Genomic DNA, 26,844 nt, shown 5'->3' with positions numbered 1-26,844 from the left:
AATTTCCTATTCCAGAGAAGGAACTCTATCTAGAAGAATAGTTGCTTGAATTTTGGGGAGGCTTTTCAATCCATTTATTATACAATATGCAGGCACATATACATAATGATCATACATAATTAATTTATATATTAATATATACACAGTGAATATATACCTAAACAATTCATACACACATATTAAAAGTTGAATTTTCCTAGTCCACAACTGGCTTGTTAGTATGAATGAGGTCTTATAAATAGTGACAACTCATCTTTTACTGGTTTATTACTCAGGACCTTCAGCTTTCTATCAGAGTCCAAGTATTTCAGAAGTGCCTTAGGGTCTCCTCATGTTTGTTCATGATCAGGTTTGTTCTGGCTGTCTCTTCCATTACCTCTTGTGTCCATGAGTAAGAGTAGTGCCCAACCAGCAGTCACAGTTCCTCTCCTTCTCCATGGGTTATGGTGATACCTAGGGTGCTGCTGCTATTTCACAATTGCCCCAGAAAGGCCCTGGTCCTCTTGGGGTCAAAGTTCCACTGTGATATGTGCCAGAGTTGCGTGAGGGTGAGTAGTCTCTCCTACTTGTTGCATTCTGTTGGAAGGATCTACCTCTACTTTATACTTCAATGCTTCTAGATTTCATTTTTATTTATAGCCTTCCCTCTCACCTTAGGGTGGCAGGAAGGCCTTTTGAATCCAGTATGGTTTGGCCAAACCGTGCTACATTGAGAATTACACATTTCTGAAATGACTAAGGTTTGCTTTAGGATGAAGGTTCCTGGCTCCCTCTGACTTTAGAATGGGTTTTTTTCCCCCAACAGGTCCCTTAGTTTTCTGGAGAGTAGATTCTGGTAGGGCCATGCCATTGGTTCCTAGGGAACCAATGCCTGGGTCCCAGATGGACCCAGATTTGTCTGCATTCCCACAATGGGCTTTGTATCCTGTAGCAGGAGGTTCTCTCTCTTTCTTGCCTCTACAGCCACCCCCTCTATAAAAATTGCCCTTGAAACCACTTCTTCATCAGCTACTTCCCTATCTTGGCACCTTTTCATGCTCCAACCTCTCTATTAGAGCATACTGATCTTAGGCTTTATCACCATCTTTCATGACAATCTGTAATTGTCTGTGTATATGTGTGATTTTTTTAAGTTTATTTATTTATTTTGAGAGAGAGAGAGAGAGCAAGCGTGTATGAGAGTGGAGGAGAGGCAGGCAGAGAGAGACAGAAAATACCAAGCAGGCTTCGCATTGTCAGTGCAGAGCCAGATGCGGGGCCCAAACTCAGTAACTGTAAGATCATGACCTGAGCCAAAGTTGGATACCTAACCAACTGAGCCACGTAGGTGCCCCGATGTGTGATTATTTTTAATCTCTTTATTACGCTTGATGTCATAAATCGTGGATACTTTTTTTTCCTTTTACCATTTTAGCGCCAAAGATCCAGCCAAGAGCTTAATGCAGAATAAATCCTCAATAAATGTTTTTTGCAAGCATGAATAAATAAATGAATGCATCAGCATAGTCTGGTAGACTACCTTAACAGAAGCCTAGTGTATCTGAAACTCACTTCTGCTTGAACTGGAACATTCTGCTGAGTGAAAGAGAAAGAAATAGAGACATAAATAGTAGGGACATTATAATGAAATAAATTTGTCCAACAGAAACTCTATATGCTCTTCCTGAATAGCAAATGTAAATATTTATTTGTAAACAAAATGATTTCTTAGTAGAGACATCATAAAAAGGTCTAAAAAATCATCCTTAGAAAACAGCCTTGGAAAAGAAATTCTGATTGTATAACTTCATTACTTGACCTTTCAAGTTATCTCTTCAGGAAAGTAGGAAACATAGTGGAAGGAAGGAAGGAAAGAAGGTAGGAAGGAAGGAAGGCCTAAGGATATAACTAAAAGTGGACATTGCTTCCCTTGGGTTCTTGGATTCATTCTGGACATTACTCAGTATGAAACTTCAGACACTTTGGTGAGATTTACCATTATTTTTCCTTTTACCATAACTTTTTTTCTATCCCATGTAAATATAAGACCATGATAGACCCTGAGAGTGAAAATGAAAGCCCCTGAAATTTTCTCTAAAAAGCAAAAATTAAGATCCTGTGAGAACATTTTGTGAATTTTTGATTTGCTGCTATAGTGCCTACTAAAGAAAATTCCAGAAGGAAATGGTCTTAAATCACTTTTGTGTCTGGAAATACCTGTTCAACTTAGGAATAAGGTTTAAGAGATTAAGTCATTAATTTATCCCATTTTTAATCAAAGCCTTTCTATTTGTTTCTGTTTTTTTCTACTTGTAAAAGAAATAAAGACACAACCAAAATGTCATCAAATCTTGTACAAATTTCTCAAGTGCTGAAATTTAAATGAAAACATATGGTGTTTTCCCAGATCCATTACAGAGTGTCTCTTTTGAAAGCACATATCCTGGGCATTTGTAAGTTCAAATGAGGGGTAAAAATGATAAATACTGAGAACAGATATGTACAGAAAGGCTCTGGCAAAATGTCTACAAACAGATCCATTTGCTATTTTGTGTATAAGCTTGCTCCCTTTCTCCCTCTCTCTTTTAACTAAATATCTATGCCCCCACCGTTCCTCAAACTCTACTACTTATTTGTCTTTCAGAGTTTTCTTTTGAAGACTACCGTAACAAAGGGATATTTTAAATAGAACTTTGGATGGGATCAAAAATGAATCTCATCGAACACTCCCACTTACCTGTCACGGATGAATTTTCTCTTTCTGAAAATTTATTTGGTAAGTTGTCAAGTTCATTTGAATATAAGTGAAAATAAAGTGCAACTTGGAAATACATGAGAAAAAAGCCTAGATGATGAATCCAACAGAACCCAGAAAAGTTTTTGTTCCATCTAAGTACTCAATAAACATTAGATACCATGCCAGGTTAGAGGCAGATCACACCTTGGATTTATTGAGCCTGATGGTCTTCTTTTTTATAGTCGAGGGCTGCAAGGCAAGAGAGCTTTGTGACTTGTTCAAGGCCATGAGGCTAGATAATTAACAGAGCTGGAGTAGAAACAGATCCCTGTTCCGGGCTAATTCTGATATTATTATAGCATGTACTAGAGTATGAAATCATGCCTCTTATGGTTTAATATTATACCTATAAAAGGTTGGGGTTGCTTAGGTTATAGTTCTGCAATAAGTTTCCTTTCCACTCTTCTTCCCATGCTGGGGGATATATGGCACAGTGTCATGATTAGTCATTTAAATTGGATTGAGGACAATCTGTACTAAGTTGTTTTCAGTAGATCTGTAACTAGATGATACCATAAAATGATATATTGCTTCACTTTATGCATTTATGAAAAAACTTCTCATTATAGTTTCAGTTGAGAACATCAGCAAAGACTCAACAGCAGCAATATTTTAGATGGGGCAGGGAAGCTTTCTGCCACTCTTAAAATAATTCCCTTCTGTATAATAGCCCTTCTGGGAGGCTTGGATGCTCCCAGTTTTTTACTCTACATTAAAGTATGGACCATGGACTCTGATAGTGAAAATGCAAACATTTATAATTCCACAAAATGCAATATTTGGAGGCATGACATCCTTGCCTATTTGGTTGCAGACAACCTTGAACAATATTAATTAATAGCTTATGCTATTACCCAGTAGCCATTAGCATCTTAGTGTGTAATGGTTTAGCAGGTCATTTCCAAGGAGAGGTCATTATTTGTATTACCTGTTTACATATCTACCTGTACCATACAGTATAAGAGCATTTAAGGGCAGTGACCATATTTTACTAATCCTAGTATGCACTTGATAAATAAGAACCAACTAATAAATAATAAAAGGGAAGGAGAGGGGCGCCTGGGTGGCGCAGTCAGTTAAGCGTCCGACTTCAGCCAGGTCACGATCTCACGGTCCGTGAGTTCGAGCCCCGCGTCAGGCTCTGGGCTGATGGCTCGGAGCCTGGAGCCTGTTTCCGATTCTGTGTCTCCCTCTCTCTCTGCCCCTCCCCCGTTCATGCTCTGTCTCTGTCTGTCCCATAAATAAATAAAAACGTTGGAAAAAAAAAAAAAAGGGAAGGAGAAAAGAGGTTTAGGGAGAAAAAGAGATATTTATCAGTAACTCTCAGAGAGACCAAAGGCAGCAGTAATTATTTATGAAATGCCAGTTCTGGGACATAAGTGCTGTATCTTATTTCTTCCATTTGGCGTTTCTTCATCCTATGGATGCATTCAAAGACAACGGTGCCTACTTCCATGTCCATTTACATGACCATTTACTTCTGTTCTACCCTTTTATGAGTCCTGAAAACAGCCTGCATAGACATCTTTATAATTTTTGTCCTACTAATCAGAACTCACAGGATAGTTAAAACTGTACATGTATATCATAGACTAAGGAAAATTCTACTTAAGATTATTTTTTCACTTCACTGAAATTTTATGATTGCATGGTAGGATTTCTGAGAGAGCACATTATTAGATTGAAGGCTCACCTCATCAGCCATGAGGTGAAAAAGATGTGAGCAGATAGAGAAAAATTTGTGAAGGTGCTGTCACGTTAGAAGCATCTGGAAATGATTGCTTGAAGAAGCACTGTAACTCATGCTTTCAGTGTTGCTTTTCCTCCAGCTCTCTTTTGCTAGACCACATTCTTAATTTGTTTCCTAACACAGTCATTTAAGATTTCTGAGAATACATAGTATAAGACGCATGAGCCACCAGCACAGCTGTTATTCCCGACTGGAGCAGTTTCCTCAAATCTTCATCTGGTCTTCTCTCCTGGTAAATTAATATCCAGTGTGGCCATTGGGACATGCTTTCCTTTTCTCCATTAAGTTCTAGAGCCGGCCCTAAGCATTTTTATCACATCTCTTTCCTCCTGGGGGCTCAGTCTCACTCCACACAACATACCTGAGCTAAAGGTACACCAAAGCGGTGGATGGAGACTTTCATTTTAATTTCCTTATTCCTCCTCCCATCTTCTTTTGTCTCCTGATGAGCCTGATGGATTCTTTGGGCTTCCCATCCTGAGCTTAGGATTCAGAGCACCAGGGAAAAGACTATGGCCCATGGATGAGTAACCCACAGTGCCTAACTCACCACTCCTGGATTTTGAGATATGCTAGAGACTCGGAAGTATTAACCCATGGACTCAACTAGCTGGAGAGTGAAACTCTTTTCCAATGGTCTGTGTAATGAAAACCAGCTATCATGTTGTTACAACAAAGGAAAGTGAGGTTAATTGTATGGCATATGGATAGCTATCATTTCTTCCACCCAAATATTGAGTACCAACTATATACCAGGCATTGGAATAAAGCAGGGAAAAAGACAGGCAAGATCCTAGTGGAGGGTAGACTCACAATAAGCATACAAATAAATAAATAAACAAAATAACATGAGGCAGTGGTAAGTGCTATGAAAACAATAAAACAGGGTGATATCATAGTAACTGGAAGGATGGGACTGCTCTAACTGGTGTGGCCAAGGAAAGCCTCTGAGGAGTTGACAATTGAGCTGAGACTGAAAGACAAGAAGCCAAGGAGAACATTTTAGGCAGAGGAAATAGTAAATGCAAAAGCCCAAAGTCTGCAATGGACTTTAAGGCCTTGTCTTTTCATTTTTATTTAGGGTCATTGAAAGAGTCTAGACAACTGGTTTTGGACCCTGCATCCCCATTAACCAACATGAGTAAAAGGAGATGATTAGATGGAGAATTCTAGAACCACTGTCTAGTTTTTTTTTTAAATTTTTTTTTAACATTTTTATTTATTTTTGAGACAGAGAGAGACAGAGCATGAACGGGGGAGGGGCAGAGAGAGAAGGAGACACAGAATTGGAAGCAGGCTCCAGGCTCTGAGCCCAGAGCCCGACGCGGGGCTCGAACTCACGGACCGTGAGATCGTGACCTGAGCTGAAGTCAGACGCTCAACCGACTGAGCCACCCAGGCGCCCCAACCACTGTCTAGTTTTAACATCTGAATCCACAAATTGCTCTAGTTGTGCTAGAAAGCGGTGACCTGGACTCAGTGGTACTTATCTGGCACATGATGTGACTTCTAAGGTGGCCTTGGGCATGGTCCTCCTCCCTGCAGGTTACTATAAAGGCCATAATGAAATCCCAATGTTAAGACAGTGGGAAGGTGCTGGTAAGATTATATAGCAAATACTGATAAGTACTCACTAATGGGCACTGGTGACACTAATTACCTCTGCAGTGAGAACTTTCAGCCTCTTCTAGAGATGGCTATGGACGCCTTACTCTCTGAAGGCTTTGGGTAAGGTGATGGGAGTGCATCTCCTCATGTATAAATGGTTACCCTGAAGAGAGGAGCCTGAAGCAAGGACTTGCACACAGGCAGTTTATGTGAGAGGTGATCCTGGGTTGTAGAAATCAAAGACTGGAGTCATGAAACGGGGACAGAGGAAAACCAACATGAGATGAGTTACGAGGGTCCCTGTTGTGGACAAGGGGATCTTGATTCCCCTGAGAGTAGCACAGAGGATTGTCTTCTGAGGAACCAGGGACTGGGGCAGTTACTAACAGGGTCACCCCTGGGGGCATGAACTCCCTGGCACTTGTGGGTTGTGCCTTTATTACTCCCAGTGGAATCAGGCCAAGTGGTCTCCCTCCTATGGTGTTGGAGAAGTTCTGAGCAGAAAGCAAAAAGATATGCAGCATGATCCTGAAATGACAGACTAAGTATGAGGTGAGTCTGAGCTCATATGTGATCACTTGCTGTGGCTACAGCTGAAATGAGGGGTGGGCTTCAGGATGTGACACTGCCACCAGAGGGGTCTGCCACACAGTATTAATGTGACTTTTCCGCTAAATCAGTTTAAATATTCAAAGGAAGGCTAAGATTTGGAGGGGGGATGGGGCAGATTTGCTCTATAGATTCTGTTTTCTTAAACTGGTTCTTGCAGAAAAGAAGGAAAGAAGCTGGGACAGAATGGAATTGTAGAGATGAGACTGGAATCACTTTCTGAGGTCGTTTAATTTATTCTGCTACCACACATCCCTGACAAATCCAGATGGGAATCTAGCTCATTGGTAACTCAATCCACATGTAGGACTCGGAATAGAAGGACATGGTGACCCAAAAGAGATAAGTCTCCTTTCCTTTGGGACATCCTACAAGCCAGGAAACTTGGTCAAAGATTAATTTAGTGGGTTGAGAAAGGCTTCTCTGATGAATGAAGAAGGCAGGATCTTTATGCAATTAGTGCACAATAAAAGGTAATCATGACAAAGTCCACAGCTTTCCACAGTTTGACATGGTGAATAGGTATGTTATATAAAACCTATGTATTCTTTTTTTTTTTTTTTAATTTTTTTTTTTCAACGTTTATTTTATTTTTGGGACAGAGAGAGACAGAGCATGAACGGGGGAGGGGCAGAGAGAGAGGGAGACACAGAATCGGAAACAGGCTCCAGGCTCTGAGCCATCAGCCCAGAGCCCGATGCGGGGCTCGAACCCACGGACCGCGAGATCGTGACCTGGCTGAAGTCGGACGCTTAACCGACTGCGCCACCCAGGCGCCCCAAAACCTATGTATTCTTTTACCAAACTGTGCCTTAAGAACTCAAAAAATCACAAAATTTCAGATGAATAAAAAAGCATTGTAACAATAGGATAGCATAAGCAAGAGAAGGTACTGTCTTACGCTCCAATATCCAATGTTCTTAGTGCAGTGAATTCTGGTTCTTTTGGCTCAGTGATATTGGGAAAAGTTCACTGATTGTGAGTGGAAATAAGCAATGAAATTTAAAGAAATAAAGTCTAAGAGGCAATTGAGACACTCTGAAGTTTAGTTTTCTCCCTTGTAAATGGGGATAATAATGACACATTACAGCTTGTTGGGAGAATTGAGTGGCTGTGTTGAAAGTGTTTTTGTAAACCTGAAGGCATCACACAACATAATTAATCCAGAGTTTTCAAGGTAGTTGTTACTATTTAAATTGTTGAAATGATAAACACCGCCCTACTCATTAAGGGAAGGAAGTGCTATTTATCTTAACATTGTTGAAGCAAAGAATCTTCAAGGAGCCAACAAAACCCAACAGCATGGAAATAAATTTCCAGGTGCCCTAAGGAAGGAAACACTTGTTCTGTCTCATCTTGGTATTATGGCTTTGCTAACAATAGCTATGGAATCTGTGTTTTTATATTAATTTTTATATTTGTATCTAATAGTCTTTCCAAAGCCCTGTTTTGAATGAGGATCAGCAAGTGGCAGGAGGCATATCCCAAATAATTCCTTTCCTTTAGCTATTTTTCATTACTTTGTGCTTCCCTTAGCTGTTTATGTCCATTTTCTCTGGGTAGTTTTATTTTTTTATTAAAAATTTTTTTTAAATGATTACTTATTTTTGAGAGAAAGAGAGATACAGAGTGTGTGCAGGGGAGGTACAGAGAGAGAGGGAGACACAGAATCCAAAGCAGGCTCCAGGCTCTGAGCTGGCAGCACAGAGCTAGACACAGGGCTTGAACTCATGAACTGAGAAATCATGTCCTGAGCCGAAGTCAGATGCTTAACTGACTGAGCCACCCAGGTGCCCTTGGGTAGTTCTATTTTTATTAAAAGATATTCATTTTAGAATCTTATTCTTGCTTATGTCTTTTGCTTAAATTAAAAGAATCTTTCAGATGTTACAGAGTCAGTCAGATGTTTTAAAATACAATTAAAGGTCTTAAGATGCAGTTTTGTGGAATATTTCTGACATTTCACTTCAGGTTTTTTTTTTTTTTTTTAATCTCACTGAGTTCAACTAAAGTGAATGTAGTTCTGATGTGATGGGTAAATTGAAGCTGAAAGTTTCCAGAAGATGAAAAGATACCATTGGCTCAGACAAATCGGGAGCTTTGTTTTAGTGTAATGTAAATATTGTGTCACTACTGTTTCTTAACCATATCTTTTCTGCAGATTTATGCAATATCTAAGTTTTTATTAATTCACTATGGCTTTGGATTTTGCACTCCCAGGAATCTCAGATCTGGTAACCCTTGTTGGTGGAGTTTAGAAATGGAAGATGGTAAAGAAGTATTGACAGGGACTTTCCTTATTACAAAATAGAGTAGACAAAACAGTGCTTCTTCTGATAGGGCTGAATAGTTTGGAGAAGGCATGCAGTGGGATGAAGAATTACAAAGTGGCTAACTGGTGGGTGACTCCATTGCCATCCAGGGCCTTGCGCTCAACCTTGTAGGCTAAGAAACAAATCTCAAGGGCACTCAGAATAACCAAGCTGAGAAAGGTTGAATATAAAATCAGATTGAAAATTTATACACTTACAGGGATAAAAAGAATTGTGCTAATGGTAACAGCTACTATTTCTTGAGTGCTTTCTATATGTCAGATATCATACTTATTCTATATTAGTTAGCAAGCTTCCTGCATTCAAGTCCATCTCTGTCATTTACTGGTATGTGGTCCTTTAACTTTATGCAAGTGACTTGCTTTATTTAATCAAGTTCTCAGAAGAATGCCTGGCACATCACAAGTACTCTATAACTATTTGCCATTAGTATTAATTCTTTTATTTTTTTATTAAAATTTTTTGAAATGTTTTATTTATTTTTGAGAGAAAGAGAGAGAGACAGCACGAGTATGGCAGAGGCAGAGAGAGAGGGAGACACAGAATCCGAAGCAGGCTCCAGGCTCTGAGCTGTCAGCACAGAGCCCGATGTGGGGCTCCAACCCATGAACCATGAGATCATGAACTGAGCCCAAGTTGGATGTTTATCTGACTGAGCCACCCAGGTGCCCCACCATTAATATTAATTCTTACAACACTCCTATGAGGTGTATACCATTACTATTCCCCTTTTACTGGGGAGAAAATGGAGATTTAAAAATTTCAATAATCTGCTTAAAGTTCCATAGGTAGTTAAGTGGAAACCAAAATATAATCAAGACAAGGAATTAGAATTGGATGGTTAAGGATCCAGGCTAAGAGAACACTCACATTCGCCTTCTCAGGGGAGGTCTTTCCAATGAGATTACATCACCCAGAGTCTATTGGTCAAGTCTCCTCTAAAGGATAGTTCTCAGAAAACCTGGGACTACCTAATTTCAAGGCTTCATAGCTCATTCTCCGACTTACCAGGAAGGATATATCATTCACATTGTTCCCAAGTACCTTATGCAATAGGACCAATAGAACTTTCTGTGATGGTGAAGTGTTCTAGATCTACATTGTCCAATGCAGTTGCTACTGTCCACATATTAACACTTAAAATAAGACGAGTGTAACTGAGGAATTGATTCTAATTTAATTTAATTAATTTTAACTTAAGTAGGCATATATCACTAGTGGCTACTATTTCAGTGCACAGAACAGCAGGGGGATAATGTGTTTTTAGAAAAAAAATAACATGAGGCAGTTGGTCATCACTGAGAAAGAAGCAAAGGGATCCAACCAGTCTTATTATGAGAATATCGTGTGTGACTGTCACTCAGCAACAGCTGTTTCCCCGATCAGCTAAATTGTCCTACTCATTTCCTTGTTAGTATAGCAGTTTCTGAGGGCAAGAAGCCCATTTGTTTGAGCAGTTAAAAAGTCAGTAGAGAATTATTAAAATTGAAAACTCAGAGATAATTTGTCCTGGTTAAATCCTTTGGGTAGCTCTTCCACCCAGGATCCTCTCAAGGCAAGGATAGTTCTGGGGTTGTGAGGAGAGGAGAATGAAATCGGAAGTAGACTGAGGAGTGAGAATAGCTTTGCAAATGGTAAGTGATTTGGCAAGCTGAACTGAAACATACCCATGCACTATCACTCTTTTCCCCTTCTTGGCAACTAGGGCAAGTGTGCCTCAGTTTTTCAACCACGGGGTTTTGAGTCAGAAGACCTGGGGTAAAGTCCTAACTTCATCCCTCACTAACTGCATGACTTTAGATAAATCACTGAATGTCACTGCCTTGTAGAGTCTGTAAAATAGGGTAGAAGATAGTGGGCCTCAGATATAATACCTTCCTCAGAGGATGTGAGAAGGATCAAATGAGGTAATGCATGTGGAACCACTTTGTAAACACGTGAAAGCTGTTGAAATGTCTTGGCAATGATGACTGCATTTGTACAGATCACTATTGCCTTTGAAACAGCTTTCATATTTATTGCGTTTTTATCTTCACAACAAGTCTATGAGGGAAGTAGGGCAGGAATTATTATCTATGTTTTACCATCTGTTGATGTAGACAAATGAGGCCCAGAGAAGCTGAGAGACTGGCCTAAGGTTATACAGGGTGTCTGATTGCATTAAATGTGAGCTTAACCCTAGTCCTACCAATTCCTATTCTAGAGCCCTCTCTTCCAAGAAATAAGCAACAGTCACAAGCTTGATATCCACCAGTTGTGCTGTAGAAACTATTTCTACTCAGTAAGCAAGCCACCCTACAACCTGAGTCCAAAGATGAAGAATCATAACATCAATGTAATGATGGTGGGTATCCACCCACTGTGCTAAGCATTTCATCAATATTATCTTCTTTAATCCTCATACTAACTCTATGAGATTTTATGGTTATAAGTCCCACTTTATAGATGAGGAAATGGAGGCAGAAAATGGTTCAGGAATTGGTCCATGGTCCACGGAGCTAGTGAGTACCAAGGGAGTCTGGATGTATCAGTTTGCTAAGGATGCTTTAATGAAGTCCCAGACTGGGTGGATTAAACAACAGAAATGGATTGTTTCACTATTCCTGAGGCTAAAAGTCCAAAATCAAGGTGTTGGCAGGGTTGATTCTTTCTGGAGGCTGTGAGGGAAGGGTGTGTTCCTGGTTTCTCTCCTTGGCTTGTAGATCCCTGTGTCTCTTCATACTGTCTCTGTGTCTAAATTTCCCATTTATATAAGGACACCAGTTATATGGGATAAGGGATCACCTTCATGATTGCATTTTAACTTGATTACCTCTATAAAAACCCTCTCTCCAAATAATGTCACATGATGAGGTTAGGACTTCAACATACCAATTTGGTGGGGGGGTGGGACACAATTCCACCAATAACACTGGATATAAACCCAGATCAATTGGCCTTCTACTGTTAAGCATTATGCTTTATTGTTTCCTGACATCATAAAATTAAATTATTCTGTAGTCTTTTGATAGGAACAAATGTCAAGACCTAGAGCATGGCAATTGATCCCAAATCCACTTTTAGGGCCACTGACCAGAAATCTATTCTACATATTAAGTTCTGAAACTGGAAAGTACTCCCCAAAATTAAACTAAGAGACTGGTTTCCAGTTTACTAGGCAACTTGGCATCGAGGACTTTTCTCATAAACATTTACAAATATTCTGCTCTGTAATGAAGTTAATCAGTAAACCATACAACCTCTGGCCTCTGTCACTCCTTACCTGGTCTCATTTTCAGTTGCTGTGAATAAGCTAAGAATGGTAATGCAGTTTCAGGGGTTAGAATATCCAATTCAAAGTAGTCCTTGCCATAGCCACACATCATCAGGATTTGTCATGGAAATGATGAGCATGAAGCCTGATAAAGGTAGGATACTGTTCACAATTGCTCTTGGTCAAATTTACACAACTGGGCTGAGCAAGTGTGGGGGCTTTTGTTTGAGATTTTAGCAACAGATCTATGTCAAAGATGTCTCAGTCAGAGCCAGAAGACTGGGGTGAGAAGTTGAGGTGGGGTGATTTTTTAGGATTCGAGGCAGGTGAATATCTCATTGAGATAAAATCTAAGTATTTTTTCCCAAGATTCTTCATTGAATATTATGTAAAATGAGCAAGATTTTTTTCAAGTTAAACACTAGACAGTTCTAACAATAATGCCTGTAGACACTTGAAAAAACACTTTGAAGTGCATTATTTAATGCAGTGTTTTAAAAATGGCATGTCTTAGACCCCAGTGGATCATGAAGCCTATTTGGGGCTTATAACCAGTATTGAAAATTAGACTAGACTAGACTAGAATAGAATAGAATAGGAGTAGAATAGAATAGAAATGTCAGAGTGTACTTTAAGAAGTAGGGGTAAGTGTTATTTCATGGAAATTTTGTTTCAATTAGTTCTACATATGTTTATGTGTATACAGGGGTCATGATATAAGATGTATTTCAAACTATTGTTGTGGTGAGAAAAATAAAAAGAGATTGAGAAACATCGATGTACTGAACTAGTTTCACAGCTGATTTCTCCCAAGTCTGTGGAAAATTAGATAAGTAAAGAGTTCAGCTTTAGGCCTAGGCTGTTTGTTTTCTCTGAAGCAAAACACAGATTATAATTAAAACATAGACTGTATAATGTAATATTGTCTATTTTAATATTCTTCTCAAAACAGAATCTTACCTTTTAAATTTTCAGTTAAAAGAGAAACTCTAATCATTTTTACAATAATTATAATTTTGAGCCTATTTCTGATTGTAGACATGGTAGCATAACATTTTATTTAAATATGATGTTCAAAAGTGACTGGCATTGTACTTAGGAAGTTAGTTGAAAGGCAGGAGAAGCAAATTTCCCACTATTTCCATTTAAGAGACATTTATTAGGCGTACTGTGTCAGGCTTTGTGTAAGGTGCCAGGAATGAAAAAAAAAAAGAGGAGAGGAATATAATCTAATATATTCCCCAAAGAGTTCACTGGCTAACCACAACAATAAAAAATGTATTGAGGGGTGCCTGGGTTGCTCAGTCAGTTAAATGTCTGACTATAGCTCGGGTCATGATCTCATGGTTCATGAGTTTGAGCCCCACATCAGGCTCTGGGCCATGGAGCCTGCTTTGGATTCTGTGTCTCCCTCTGTCTCTCTCTGCCCCTTCCCTGCTCTCTCTCTCTCTCTCTCTCTCTTTCTCAGAAAATGAATAAAACATTAAAAAAATTTAAAAAATGAATGTTTATGCTATATCCAGCCCTATGCAGTTTATGTTCTTTGCCTTAGCTTACCTATACTACAACCTCTCACCCAGGTCGTTTATTCCACATTATAAAGGAAGGAAGAGAAGCTTAAAAAAGTTCAATGTCTTTCCCAAGTTCATACATCTAGCAAATTGCAGGTGAATTGAATCCAGATTTGTGCATGCAGAAGGGCCCTGGTAAACCTGTATGTCACTAAACTTCAAGTTTAGCGTGGAAGATAAGCCTGTAAACAAGTCAAACAATAGTCCATGCTTCTAAGCGCTGCAATAGAGGTGTGTACAGACAGTAGGTGAGATTAATTCTAGGGGAGATTAATCGAGGGGAGCTAGGACAGGCCTCACAGAGGAGGTGATCAGCTGGCAAGCCAGGGAAAGGCACCAACATCACAAAGGCCAGGAATGGCAGACAGCTTACAAATGAAGCCATATCATTTTAGTTAAGAAACAATGGATTACGAAATAAAGGAAGGCATAGAAGGCAATTTTTCCATGCATGAAACATTTTAACAAGCAGTCATGAAATGTTTACTATGGTCAAGAGTAAAATAGTGCCAGGAGTAAAAAAATGGATACAATGTGAATGCTTTCCAGTCTCTTCAGAAACAAACTGAGATCATGGCAAAGTGCCATCATTATTACATGAACCTGATTCTCCCATTTGGGTACCCAAGGATTCAATCACACACTCCTTGGAGAGGTACGGTCTAATATGGTAGGCACTAGTAACATGTGGCCACAAATTTTTAAATTTCAATTATTTAAAATTAAATACAACTTCAAACTCAGTTTCTCAATATCACTAGCCACATTCTCATATGGTTAGTGGCTACCATATTGGTAGGTATAAAACATTTCCATCATCTCACAAAATTCGGTCAGATTCTACTCCTTTAGAAAAACTATTAAATGCTAAAGACTCTACCCAAAAGAGTTTTGCTTTCCTTTTGCAGGGGATCTCCCTGCATGGAGACTCCCCTCATGTCTATTCATGTGTTGCCATTTAAAAGCTCTTTCTAAACTCTCAGGGAACATTCCCTGTCATAAAGGAATCCAAATTGTCCCTCTCCTTGTTAGACTGATTCCAGAAAAGCACTGATAAATCCAAATATATGTGTTATATACATACATATGTACATATATACACGCATATATATGTACATACAAATACATATATATGTATGTATGTATAATACACACACACATACATATATATATTCCCTTTAAATTGTATTAAAGTAGAAATAAATGCACCTTTTTAGAAAGCATGTTTTAAAGTTGACTTACCTCTCTGCCCCTTCCACATCTGATGTGAAAAGTCCTATCACAAAGTTCTGGTATTCATTTACTTGTTTTTGTCCCTTGACATCTCTCCACACACAAACACATGCACAGAGAAGGGATGGGCCTTTTGTGTCTGTATTATCTCTATCTTGTTCACTGTTGTATCCTCAGGGTCTAGCACAGTTCCTGTCAAATAACAAGTGTTCAGTATATGTTTATAAATGAAAGAAGTATCCTATAACTTATGTTATTAAAACAGACTAAGTGTTAATAATTACTAATTAGCTATCAGTCAACTATCATTAAAATCAGGATTTTGCTAGGTTCTTTTAGAAGCAAACATGTCTTTTTATGGCATTCAACATATCAAAACATTTTCTCAACTACCTTATTTTATATTCAGGATTACCTATGAGATAGCAAGGTTGGGCGTTAATAGTCCCAGAAAAAAATGAAAAAGAAAAATGTTAGGCAGTTGTTTGAAGCCTGTCAGTGAGTTCATGATGGAAGCTGTTCTAATCTCACTATTTTGGGTTATGTTGACCACGCTGGATTTTTTATTATAAGTTGCCTGCATACTGATTGTTTCTCCTCTGTCAAGATTTGGTGGGGACACTGAAATACTAGAAGTGGATGTGCTTTGAGAATAGAAACATTATTTAATAATATTATGTGCTGTTCTCATATTCTTACATTTCATTGTTTTCGTGTAATATTATCAATGTCTTTGTGAAAACTTTCCATTTTACTTGAAATGATTCCAAAGACATTTGACACTGATTCCATGTTCTGACTTTACTTGGGAGTATATTGTGTCTATTGATTACAAGAATATTAGTTTTATTGAAACAGTGCTCAGAGATCTTGCAATTGTCACTTGAGGAGAAAAAAAACTACACATTTCCTTGGATTTTGTAAAATCCAGATTCTATCATTAATTGGTTGTTTGACCTCAGGCAAATTGCTCAACCTTGCTGGACCTACAGAAAGAGAGGGGCTGGGGCTGGGGACAGGTAATTGACTTGGGGTAAGATCAGTTGGAGGACAAAATCTAGGAATAAGTGTAAGTGAAACTAATGCTTTTAATGCTTCTCAGTTCTTTTCAAGCCTATTCATTCTACAAATTTTAGTCATATTTGGTTATGAAATAGATCAGGATTTTGCTTATATTTTATCTTTTCTTTTTGCTGTGATAATATCATATTTTCATATTCTTCCATTTTGTGGTAATAAGACAAAGCACCACTGCCGAAACTTTTTGTCTGTCAGATATACTGATTCAATGCTAGTTTTATATGGAGAAGTCAGGCATAAAAGACAGGAAGTTAATTTTTGCCCAGATAGTGTATACTTTGTGCTTCAGCAATCTTTTTCTGAGTCAATGCAGAAAGCATTCTTTTTAACAAACTTTTGTTATGCATATATTCCCCACTGCCATTGTAGAAGATCCCTGAATTCTTATGCCTATAGGCTATTAGTCATATACTTATGGAGATTTTAGATATAAAGAACTATAAGGTCATCCAACATGAAGTCTTTTCTTTACAGATGAGCAAAGCCGCCCAGAGAGGATAGGTAAGTACCATGTAACTAGATTCAGGATGCCCAGGAGCAGAAAGTCAGGGAAGACTTCCCAAGAGAAGCTTATACTGAAAAAGAAATTTAGAGATAAGCGGAGAATAGTGAGATGAAGCTCTGTGAGCAGATGGCTGTGTTGCAGAAGTTTCCAGGCTCAGGAAAGAGTCGTGTGGGGGCGGGGGTCGGGGGGGTAAGGGTAGGGGTGAGGAGAAGAGAGGTCCTGAGTCTGGAAGCAGCAATACAAGGAACAGAGAAGTCAAAACATGAGAAATGGCTGGAAAATAAAATGTAGGATCATGCAGAGCCTTGCACACCTGGTTGCAGCTTACTTGCAAGCAGAGGCATTGAAGGGACTAACCAAGGGAAGTCCAAAGGGAAGAAGAGAAAACTGTTTACTATCATGCTTTAAAGCATCACACATCTGAAATTATCTGAGACAAGTGATGCTTTGAAGTCAGACTACCAAAGTTCAAATCTTAGCTATTCGGGTAGGTAGGAGTAAAGTTGCCTAACTTCTTTGTGCCCCAGGCTACTCATTTGTAAATAAGGATAATGATGTTACTCACCTCCTAAGATTTTGTGAGAGAGAGATGAAAATATACAAGTGCCTGGCATTAGGAGGGAGGCTCTAAGAGTTTTCTGACAGTAGTGGTTGTAGCAGTAATAACAACACATCTACAACCATTTTTTGAGCACCGCACAAAATATTCCACATGTATAGATACATAGATCCACAGTCCCTAACCGACGATTTTAAACTCCAAATGCTCTAAAAACCAAACGTTTTATCCAAAGTTTGACACAAACTTCTTTGGTGGCAAAACCTGACCTGAACGGATGTGAGGATATTTATGGCATTTTTTTATTCCTTAGTATGAATATGTGTACATTTCACTCTGGAAAAGAGTGTTGTGTTTGATTCTGAGTTCTGTCTCAGACCACGCTGGGAAAAATAGCACTATATTCTGTTCCAAAACACAAACAATTCTGAATTCCAAAACACATATGACAGCAAGAGTTTCAGGTGAAGAACTGTGAATCTGTATTATGTCATTCATTCCTCAGCAAAACCCTTGATAGAGATATTTTCATCTCAGGCTTGCTGCTATCAAAACTGGGGTTCATCAGTGCCTGAGAGTCCCGCTCTTCATAGGAGATGGAGTTGGAATTTCAGTCTAGGATTGCCTGACTATGCTTTGAAGAATCAGACACATTTGTACACTCTCATATCTTATTTATGTTTATTAAATTTTTTAGTGCTTTGCATAGTTTAAATGTTTTTATTTTCTAAAGAGTCATAGTTTATGCTTCTAGGAAATAGAAGCATTTTCACAACCTGATAGTTTTCTAATACCTAGAGGTTTTATAGATAAAAGTCTCATTTTGTAATAATGGTGGTAGGAATAATGATTATTATTAATAATAATTTAATGGCAACTATAACTTATCAGGCACTCCTTGTGTGCCCAACATTTAGCAAAGTGCTTGGCCTGCATTATCTTGTTTAATTCTTACATCAAACTAATGAGATAGGTATTATTCCCTATTTTATGAAGAGAAATTTGATCCTTAAAGACATTAAATAAATTGTCAACATGCACACAGAAAATAAGTAACAGGACTGGTATTTGAACCATACTCAATTCCAGGAACTGCATTGTTTTCTTTTCTTTTTTTTTTTTAAAGCCCCTCCTTTTTTTAAAATAATGATTAAAATACAAATATATTTGGCAAAAGTACAAACAGTATAAATACTATGCAACCTCCTATCCCAAAGAACAAGTCAACAATCTCACTTTCCAGTCCCCATCATCCAGTTTCTTTTGTATCATACAGAAATCTGCCTTGTACACACACACATACACCACACACATTATTTTTTCAATACCCACATAAATCTATGCATTATTCTGTAGCTTAATTTTTTCAAATAGTAGCACATCACAGAAACCTTTCTTTATCAATACATATAGATCTAAATCATTGTTTCATATTTACATAGTATTTCAGTGCATCACATCGTGTAATTCATTAAACCAGACTCCTATTGGTGGCTATTTAAATTGTTTCTGATTATAGTTCTTACAGATTTTCCTGCAAATGGACATCTTTACAGAAACATTTCACACAGATGCAAACCTGTCTCTAAAATTAATTTCCTTGGGGTGCCTGGGTGGTTCAGTCAGCTGAGCATCTGACTCTTGATTTCAGCTTAGGTCATAATTCCAGGGTTGTGGGATCAAGCCCCGCATCTTAAGCCCCTGCTTAAGATTCTCTCTCTCTCTCTCTGCTCCTCTCCCCCACTTGCATGCTGTCTCCCTCAATGAAATGAGATGAAATGAATGAAATGAAATAATAAAATAAAAAATTCCTTGCAGTCTAATTGCTGGGTTAAAAGAGTATTAGAGTTTTAGATGCTGAAAGATATTAAAAAATTACCCTCCAAGAATGTTTGCTTTTCTAAGAGTGTGTTCTGTTGAGCATTTTTAACCTTTACTCATTTGAGGATGAACATGATCATATTTTATATTGCAGTTTATATATTGGACTAACCAAGGGAAGTCCAAAGGGAGGAAGAGAAAAGTATTTACTATCATGCTTTAAAGCATCACACATCTGAAATTATCCGAGAATTATTTAAATTTAAATTTAAATTTAAATTTAATTATTGGTAAGGGTGAATGCATTTTTGTATGCTTATAAAAACACATTGTATTTCTAAAAACAGGCAGTCCATTCATATCCTCTATCCTTTCTTTCCATGAGGCTGTTGAATTTTTCTTATTGGTTTCAAGTGCTCTTTACATATTAATGATATGAGTCTTCTGTCTGTCTTTTATGTTGTGGATATTGTTCTGAGCTTGTAATTTGTCATTAAATCCTTTTTACGGTGTTTTTGGGCTGTAAAAAAAGTTGTTAATATTTATATAGTTAAATTTTTGTCTCTTCTTAATTCCAGTTTTGTTACTCTTGTTCAGGTGTACTAACAGAACAAGCAGCAGGTCCTTTGGGACAGAATCTAGAAGTGGAACCATACTCACAATACAACAATGTTCCATTTCCCCAAGTTCAACCACAGATTTCCTCATCGTCCTATTATTCCAACCTGGGTTTCTACCCCCAGCAGCCTGAAGAGTGGTATTCTCCTGGAATATATGAACTCAGGCGAATGCCAGCTGAGACTCTTTACCAGGGAGAGATTGAGGTAGCAGAGATTCCTGTAACAAAAAAGGCTCGAATGGGTACAACAACGGGGAGAATAAAAGGGGATGAATTATGTGTTGTTTGTGGAGACAGAGCATCTGGATACCATTATAATGCGCTGACCTGTGAGGGGTGCAAAGGTAAGCTTCTTTGGTTGGTCATTTTCTCCTTGTTCAAGTTTTACTGTGTTGGTTGTTGAGATATCTCAGACTGGATTCTTCCCTTTTCCCAGATAAGTTCCCATTTTCTCCTCCTCTGCTCCTACCTGTTACAGATTTCTAGGAAAAGCCTTTTTAGAGCATTTAGCTTATATATAAACAAACTATTTCCTATTTATAACCTTACACATGGTTAAAAAGAATTTATGGATTGTGGGTTTTATAGGGGTAGGAGGTTGTTATTTTTTAATTTAATTTTTTTAATGTTTATTTTTGAGAGAAAAAGAGAGAGAGACAGAGTGTGAGTGGGGGAGGGGCAGAGAGAGAGGGAGACACAGAATCCAAAGCAGGCTCCAGTCTCTGAGCTGTCAGCACAGAGCCCCATGCGGGGCTCGAACCCACGAATCATGAGATCATGACCTGAGCTGAAGTCGGACACTTAACTGACCGAGCCACCCGGTGCCTTAGGTTGTTTTCTTTTCCTTTTCTTAAAATTAAGATCAAGGAGAATAATACTTTATTATATAATGTATTTGTTATACCTCAGTAGTAAACATTAGTTCTCATGCTCATTCCCATTTTATAGATGAAGAAAGTGCAGCACAAGAAGTTAATCAACTTACTCAAGGCTTCACAGCTAATTAGAGGTGGAGCTTCAAAAGTATAGCTTATGAATCTAACTCCAGAGCATTTGCTATTAACCACTTGGCTACCATGTTTTTTAATCCTTGCCTACTAAATGATCATTCTATTCTTTGAGCTATTTGGTCAAGGCTAGTATTGACTAATTCAGTGGCCAAAGTATTGGTATTGTCTAGGCCAAGGAAATAGACTCCTGAAGTCAGTAACCTGGGTCGGCTCAACTCCTTACAGATGAGCACTTAGAGAAACCTGGTCCTCCTGAGAAGAATCTGGGGCATCCAGGGTAACTGGAGTGAAACCAGTGTGCCTAGGACAACCCTAAAAAACACCGACTTTAAAAGCAGGCAGGGGAAGAGAATCCCCTAAAGGGTATAGAAGAAAGCCAGAGGGGGGGGGGCAACCAGGAAAGTGCAGGGTCATAGGACAGAAGGGGACAGAAAAGTGGTCAAAAGAGAACTTGTCCTTGGGCAAGTTCAGGAAGGAAAAGCTGGAGCTGGATGTAGATATAATTTTTAAGAGCAAAAAAAAAAAAAAAAAAGCAGAGCTTTTTCATTGATTTTGACTTGAGACTTTGCCCCAGTGGTACGAGCAAAAGGACCAGAGTGCAAGGGAGGAGATGAGATGGGGCCAGGATGAGCCCGTGTGCTACATTAGGGTACGCAATTTTTTTTTTCTGTAAAGAGAGAGTAAATATTTTAGCGGTCTCTCTTGCGATTACTCAACTCTGCAAACACGGCCACATAAAGAAGGGGCATAGCCATGGCTTTATTTAACTTACAAAAATAGGTAAGGAAATTAAAAAAAAAACAGGCAGCATGCCGAATTTGGCTCATAGGCCTAGCTGTAGTTTGCTGACCTTGTTCTGGACCAATGACTCTTGAGGGTGAGTATCAGCCTATTAACTAGAAGCTATATAGTGAGAGAGCACAAGAGTCAGGGCATGTATACAGGAAACATAAACTCATTTTGTGTAGCTGGGTTGAATTCAGTTTCAAGCCCTTGTGGAGCCTTTATTTCATTTAACTTAGGATTATTCTGCTCACCCTCACCCCCACCAAAAAAACTCTCACATTTCTCTGGGGTTTTGTCTAAATTCTGTGATTATCCAGGGTCAGGGAGGGATTGGGCACTGCAGGTGGGACTCTGGTCTCCAGTGTTGTTAACACAGTCCAGCATCTGCTGGGTGTTGTTCTAGCTGGTCTGCGGTAACCAGTGGGAAAGGTCTCTGAGGCTCCATCCCAGGGTCTTGAGTACATTCCTCCTTCCTGTCTGGCCTGCCTGCTGTCCTGCAACTCAGGTGGGGTGGGTTCCCGATGCTCCTGCAGTGTCGTGTTGGAAGACCTGGCTGCTCAGAGAAAACATGAAGCCATTTCATCTGCTCCCCTGCCACCCAGTGTGCAGGCAGCACCCAGTGCCTCTCCGGGCTGTCTCCCGGGAAGGGTGCAAGAATTTTTCTGTTCTCGAACTCCTGAATGACATGGAGTTTCTATAATCTTTCAATACAAGCATCCCAGGATGCAGTCTGGGCGTGAAGAGGGGAAGGACAGAACTCAGGGCTTTTCACGTATCTAATATATGTCTTGACTCTTTTTTTTTAACTTCCTCTTTCTTTATTTGCCCTTCCCAACTTGGGGAAATTTAGTGTCTGGGATCTGAAGGCTCAGATTGTGGTGACTAAAAACCAATAATGAGCTCCTTTGTGCTCTGTATATGTTCTCCTGAGGAAACAAATGAAAATGATCCTGGCTTAGTGGATAGGTAGGAGGTTCACAGCATAGGGTAGAGTACAAGGGGAAGAAGCAGGAGCCTATGCCAGGAAGGCCTAACAGCTTGGCCAACCCAGTCCCCTCACCTGGCACCCCTTGCATGTCTGTGCTTACAAGATACAAAGTGAATTTTACTCTTTAACTTTCCATCAAAGGGAATGTGTGAACTTTGGGGGTTCACAGGCATGCATTGAATCTAGACTCTGTAATTCTTGGCTGAGTATGCAATTACTTAATATATCGGTCAGAGTTCAGCGAAATAAAACAGAAACCAAAACTTCAAGCAGTAAGGAATGAATGAAGAAGAAGTTGGAAGGGCAGAGGAGCAGGTTCTATGCTGAGTCTCCAAGAGGATGCTTAGTGCACACACTGCAGAACTGGCCTGCCCGGGCCATTGCTATAGTCAACAAGATGGGGAAACAGGAAGCTAACACAGAACTGTTGGTTCCAGAAAAACACCACCTTAGCTGCCATCTTGGGACCAGGAAGCTGCCTCCACCATAATCACTGGCTCTAGAGACATGGCGTGCCAGCTAAATCTGTACATGTGCATGATGAAGGCCCTGTGTCTTGCTTTTCAACATCCTCTAAGCTAGCAGCTGGAACCCAATATTGCTGCACAATTCCACAATCCTACTTGCCAGCAGAAACAACAGTCTTATAAGTGCATCTGTCTGGAAGAGCTTAAATCATATGCACAATGTTAGCTGCAAGGGAGTCTGGGAAAGATTGTGTCCAATTTCTTGCCTTTATGATAGAGAATGTATGATAGATTAGAAGTAGGTACAGTGGATATCCAGCTAGCCAATCCTTAGTTTATGGACTATTTTGCTTCTCTGAGCCTCCAATCTGCAAAGAATGATAATATCAATTTAACAGGGTCTTTGTAGAATTCAGTTAAATTTTTATATTTTATAAGATTTTTTAAAGTTTATTTACTTTTGAGAGAGAGAGGGGGAGAGCAGGGGAGGGGCAGAGAGAGAGGGAGACAGAATCCCAAGCAGGCACTGTGCTCGAGTCCCACACAGAGGCTGATGTGGTACTCGAACTCATGGAATTGTGAGATCATGACCTGAGCTGAAATCAAAAGTCAGATATTTAAGCGAGTAAGCTACCGAGACACCCCAGATTTTTATATTTTAAAGATCCTGGGAGCTTTCTTCCTTTAAGACTTCACTGCAGACCTGTCAGACTTGTGATACTCACACACACACACACACACACACACACACACACACACACAAGAAAATTTTTAAAAACTTAAAAACAAAGCAAAGATCATGGTTAACATCCTGATTTCATTGGTCTCTATATCTGTTTCTGTTAGAAATATTTTAATTTTAATGTATGTTTTATTGTAGATATTTATGGCATCAATGAGAGTCATTGCAATACATTTTTAAAAGTATAATTGCAAGAACACAAGTATAACGCATTGACAATGACTGCCATTTGCTCAGCACTAGATTAAATCAAGAGCTTTCTTTTCCCCCACTTATCAGTGGAACATACGAAAATGTGCTAATGTCTGGGGATGAATTTTGATTCAAACTTCAAGCCTCAACTAACAAAACTGATCTGCATCTGACTGGAAATTTCAAATGACCGCATTTTTAAATAGGTCACTGTCAGTCACATTCATCTCCAGGTCAGGAGTTTGCACCTATCAATGAGAGAGTGAAAGAATTCTTAAAAGGCATTTTATGAGTAAATGGGTAACCTGTTGTCCTTTCGAACACATTCTGACTTAGTTCTGAGGTTGTAGAAAAGACTCGATAGTTACAGAAACTATTCTGGTATGTAGAATAGATGCAGAGTGTTTCCAGTGGGCACTTTGTTTATGGGTCAGGGCTGAGGTGCCCTGATTCACACACAAACCTCCTGAAATCCTATTTGACTTTGGGATCTGATTTTATGAGATCTGATAATAACCCTAATGAACTCTATAGGTCAAACTAGAATGTGATGCAAGGGGGTGGGGCTTATGCTATTTTACTGCGTTGGAAGCCTTTTGTAATAAGTGTTCTAAAAATCACCTGGGCGGCTCAGTCGGTTGAGCATCTGACTCTTGATTTCGGCTCAGGCCATGATCTCATGGTTAATGAGTTTGAGTCCTGGGTCAGGCTCTGTGCTGACAGCATGGAGCCTGCCTGGGATTCTCTCTCTGCCTCTCCCCCACTCTCGCTCTCTCTCAAAATAAATAAATAAGACTTTTTAAATAATCACAAGAGTGGGATTCTGACAGCAGATGACCTGGATATCATCCGACCCTTCCCCCATGGCTGATTCTCTTCCCAGCTGTTCCAAGTTACTGAATATGTCTGGGCTTCAGACTTCTCACTTATAAAATGAGGATAATAATAAAGAGGAGGAGGAGGAGGAAGACCTTGAGAGGAGGATGATGGTGATGCTGCTCATAGATAAGATATATTAAATGATTATTATGTGCAGGCTTTATCTGGAGGCTTTGCATGTACTAACTCATGCTGCTCATAGATAAGATATATTAAATGATTATTATGTGCAGGCTTTATCTGGAGGCTTTGCATGTACTAACTCATTTAATCTTTGGGACATCCCTTTGAGGTAGGCACCTAGAGGCTGGTGGGAAGATTGAAGAAGATTATGTGTGTAAAGCAATTAACATAGTACTTGCCTATGGTGAACCCTCTGTAAATATTACTATTATCATTGAGTTGTTGTGAAGAAAAAAAAATGAGACATTGTTTTTGAAATATCTAGCTCAGTACCTGGCACACTTGAGTGCTCAGTAAGCCTTAGTTATTGCTGCTTTATTGGTGAATTCTTACTATTTTATTATTGTTATTCTATTCATCTGGCCTCCCAAATTTTGATCATACACTATCTTCAAAACTGTCTCTCCACCTATTAATTAATTAGTTAAGTCTCCAGCTCCTGAGAGTTTGAATTCATTAATTCAATTCTTTATTCAGCAACCATATGCCAGGCACTATTCTTTTTTAATGTTTATTTATTTTTTGGGAGAGAGAGAGAGAGACAGAGAGTGAGTGGGGGAGGAGCAGAGAGAGGGAGACACAGAACCCAAAGCAGGGTCCAGGCTCTGAGCTGTCAACACAGAGCATGATGTGGGGCTCAAATCCACGAACCGTGAGATCATGACCTGAGCAGAAGTCAGACACTTAACTGACTGAGCATCCAGGCGCCCCTGCCAGGCACTATTCTAAGCATAGGAGATGCAATGGTGAACAAAACAGACAAAATTCCAGTTCTCTTCATCACCATTTTAAAGCAAAGCAAGGAAACAGTTTATGTAAAATAGACAAAAAGAGAAAACAGTAAGAAAGAAAAAAAAAAGATTAAAAAATATAAAAGCAACGAAATAGTATCAAAAAGAACATCCTTAAATAGTAATATGATGATTTCCAGTGGGCAAAAATGGAAATTTCAAATAAATATATAGCAATGATGCAAGACAAACCTAAGACAAAAATTACATTTAAACAAAGAAAAATGTTTAAACTAAATACATAAGCAATATGTAAATATGAAAGTAGGACTAAAAAAACCCTCTAGTTGACATAAGCCTTCAACTCCTGGAGTTTGCCTACCTTGGAGTCTATATGGCTCTTAAAGACGGTAAAGGCAAGCTAACGCAGAGCATTGTTACCCCTCCCTTCATTTTCCCAACAAAAGCACTGACCTCCACCTCTATCATCTTTGAGATGATCAAGTATAACCCTTTCAATGAGGGGTTGAAAAAAACTCTATGTGATAGGGGCGCCTGGGTGGCGCAGTCGGTTAAGCGTCCGACTTCAGCCAGGTCAAGATCTTGCGGTCCGTGAGTTCGAGCCCTGCGTCGGGCTCTGGGCTGATGGCTCAGAGCCTGGAGCCTGCTTTCCATTCTGTGTCTTCCTCTCTCTCTGCCCCTTCCCCGTTCATGCTCTGTCTCTCTCTGTCCCAAAAATAAATAAAAAAACGTTGAAAAAAAATTTAATAAAAAAAACTCTATGTGACAGTTATCTCTTTTTTAGAGAGGGACTTTACCTTTTGTTTTATTAAGTAAATGTAGAAAGATAGCTACCTATCTTTTCTCCTCCTGGGATGGGAAATAAAAGCAAAAAGAGAGAGAGAGAGAGAGGAATCAAAGCAGCAAAAACAAAACAAAAAACAAACCCAAAAACCAAAAAAACAGACCCCAAAAAACAACAGGAGCAAGAACAAAGCATACTTGGGAATCACTCAATAAATTATCCTTTCATATTAACATTGCTAAAATTATTGAAAAAATATACATTAATGGGCTCAAACAAATTGGGGAACATAATGACTTTGTTTCTGTTGTGGCATTCTGTTATAGACTGTTTATTTCATTTAT

General features: G+C 39.0%; 1 protein-coding gene across 6 annotated transcripts in view; it reads left to right on the top strand.

Annotated features, from left to right (window-relative positions):
* The window catches only part of NR1H4 (nuclear receptor subfamily 1 group H member 4), a 75,251-nt gene that overhangs the window by 14,811 nt on the left and 33,596 nt on the right, over positions 1 to 26,844 (top strand). For 2 of the 6 annotated variants that reach the window (XM_025926563.2, XM_025926564.2), the window contains exons 2-3: positions 2,624 to 2,755; positions 19,696 to 20,061. In XM_025926563.2, the coding sequence (XP_025782348.1) occupies positions 2,677 to 2,755; positions 19,696 to 20,061 (445 nt within the window). In that variant the 5' untranslated portion in view covers positions 2,624 to 2,676. Of the gene's footprint in view, positions 1 to 2,623; positions 2,756 to 7,542; positions 12,484 to 19,695; positions 20,062 to 26,844 lie in introns of those variants that run through there. The other 4 variants (XM_025926562.2, XM_025926561.2, XM_086712556.1 and 1 more) reach the window with 3 other exon arrangements.

This window comes from Puma concolor, chromosome B4, assembly GCF_028749965.1.
Source record: "Puma concolor isolate L17-30 chromosome B4, mPumCon1.1.hap2, whole genome shotgun sequence".
In the NCBI taxonomy this organism is placed as follows: Eukaryota; Metazoa; Chordata; class Mammalia; order Carnivora; family Felidae; genus Puma; species Puma concolor.
Note: the sequence above shows the minus strand (reverse complement) of the source record. Positions and strands in the feature narration are given on the sequence as shown.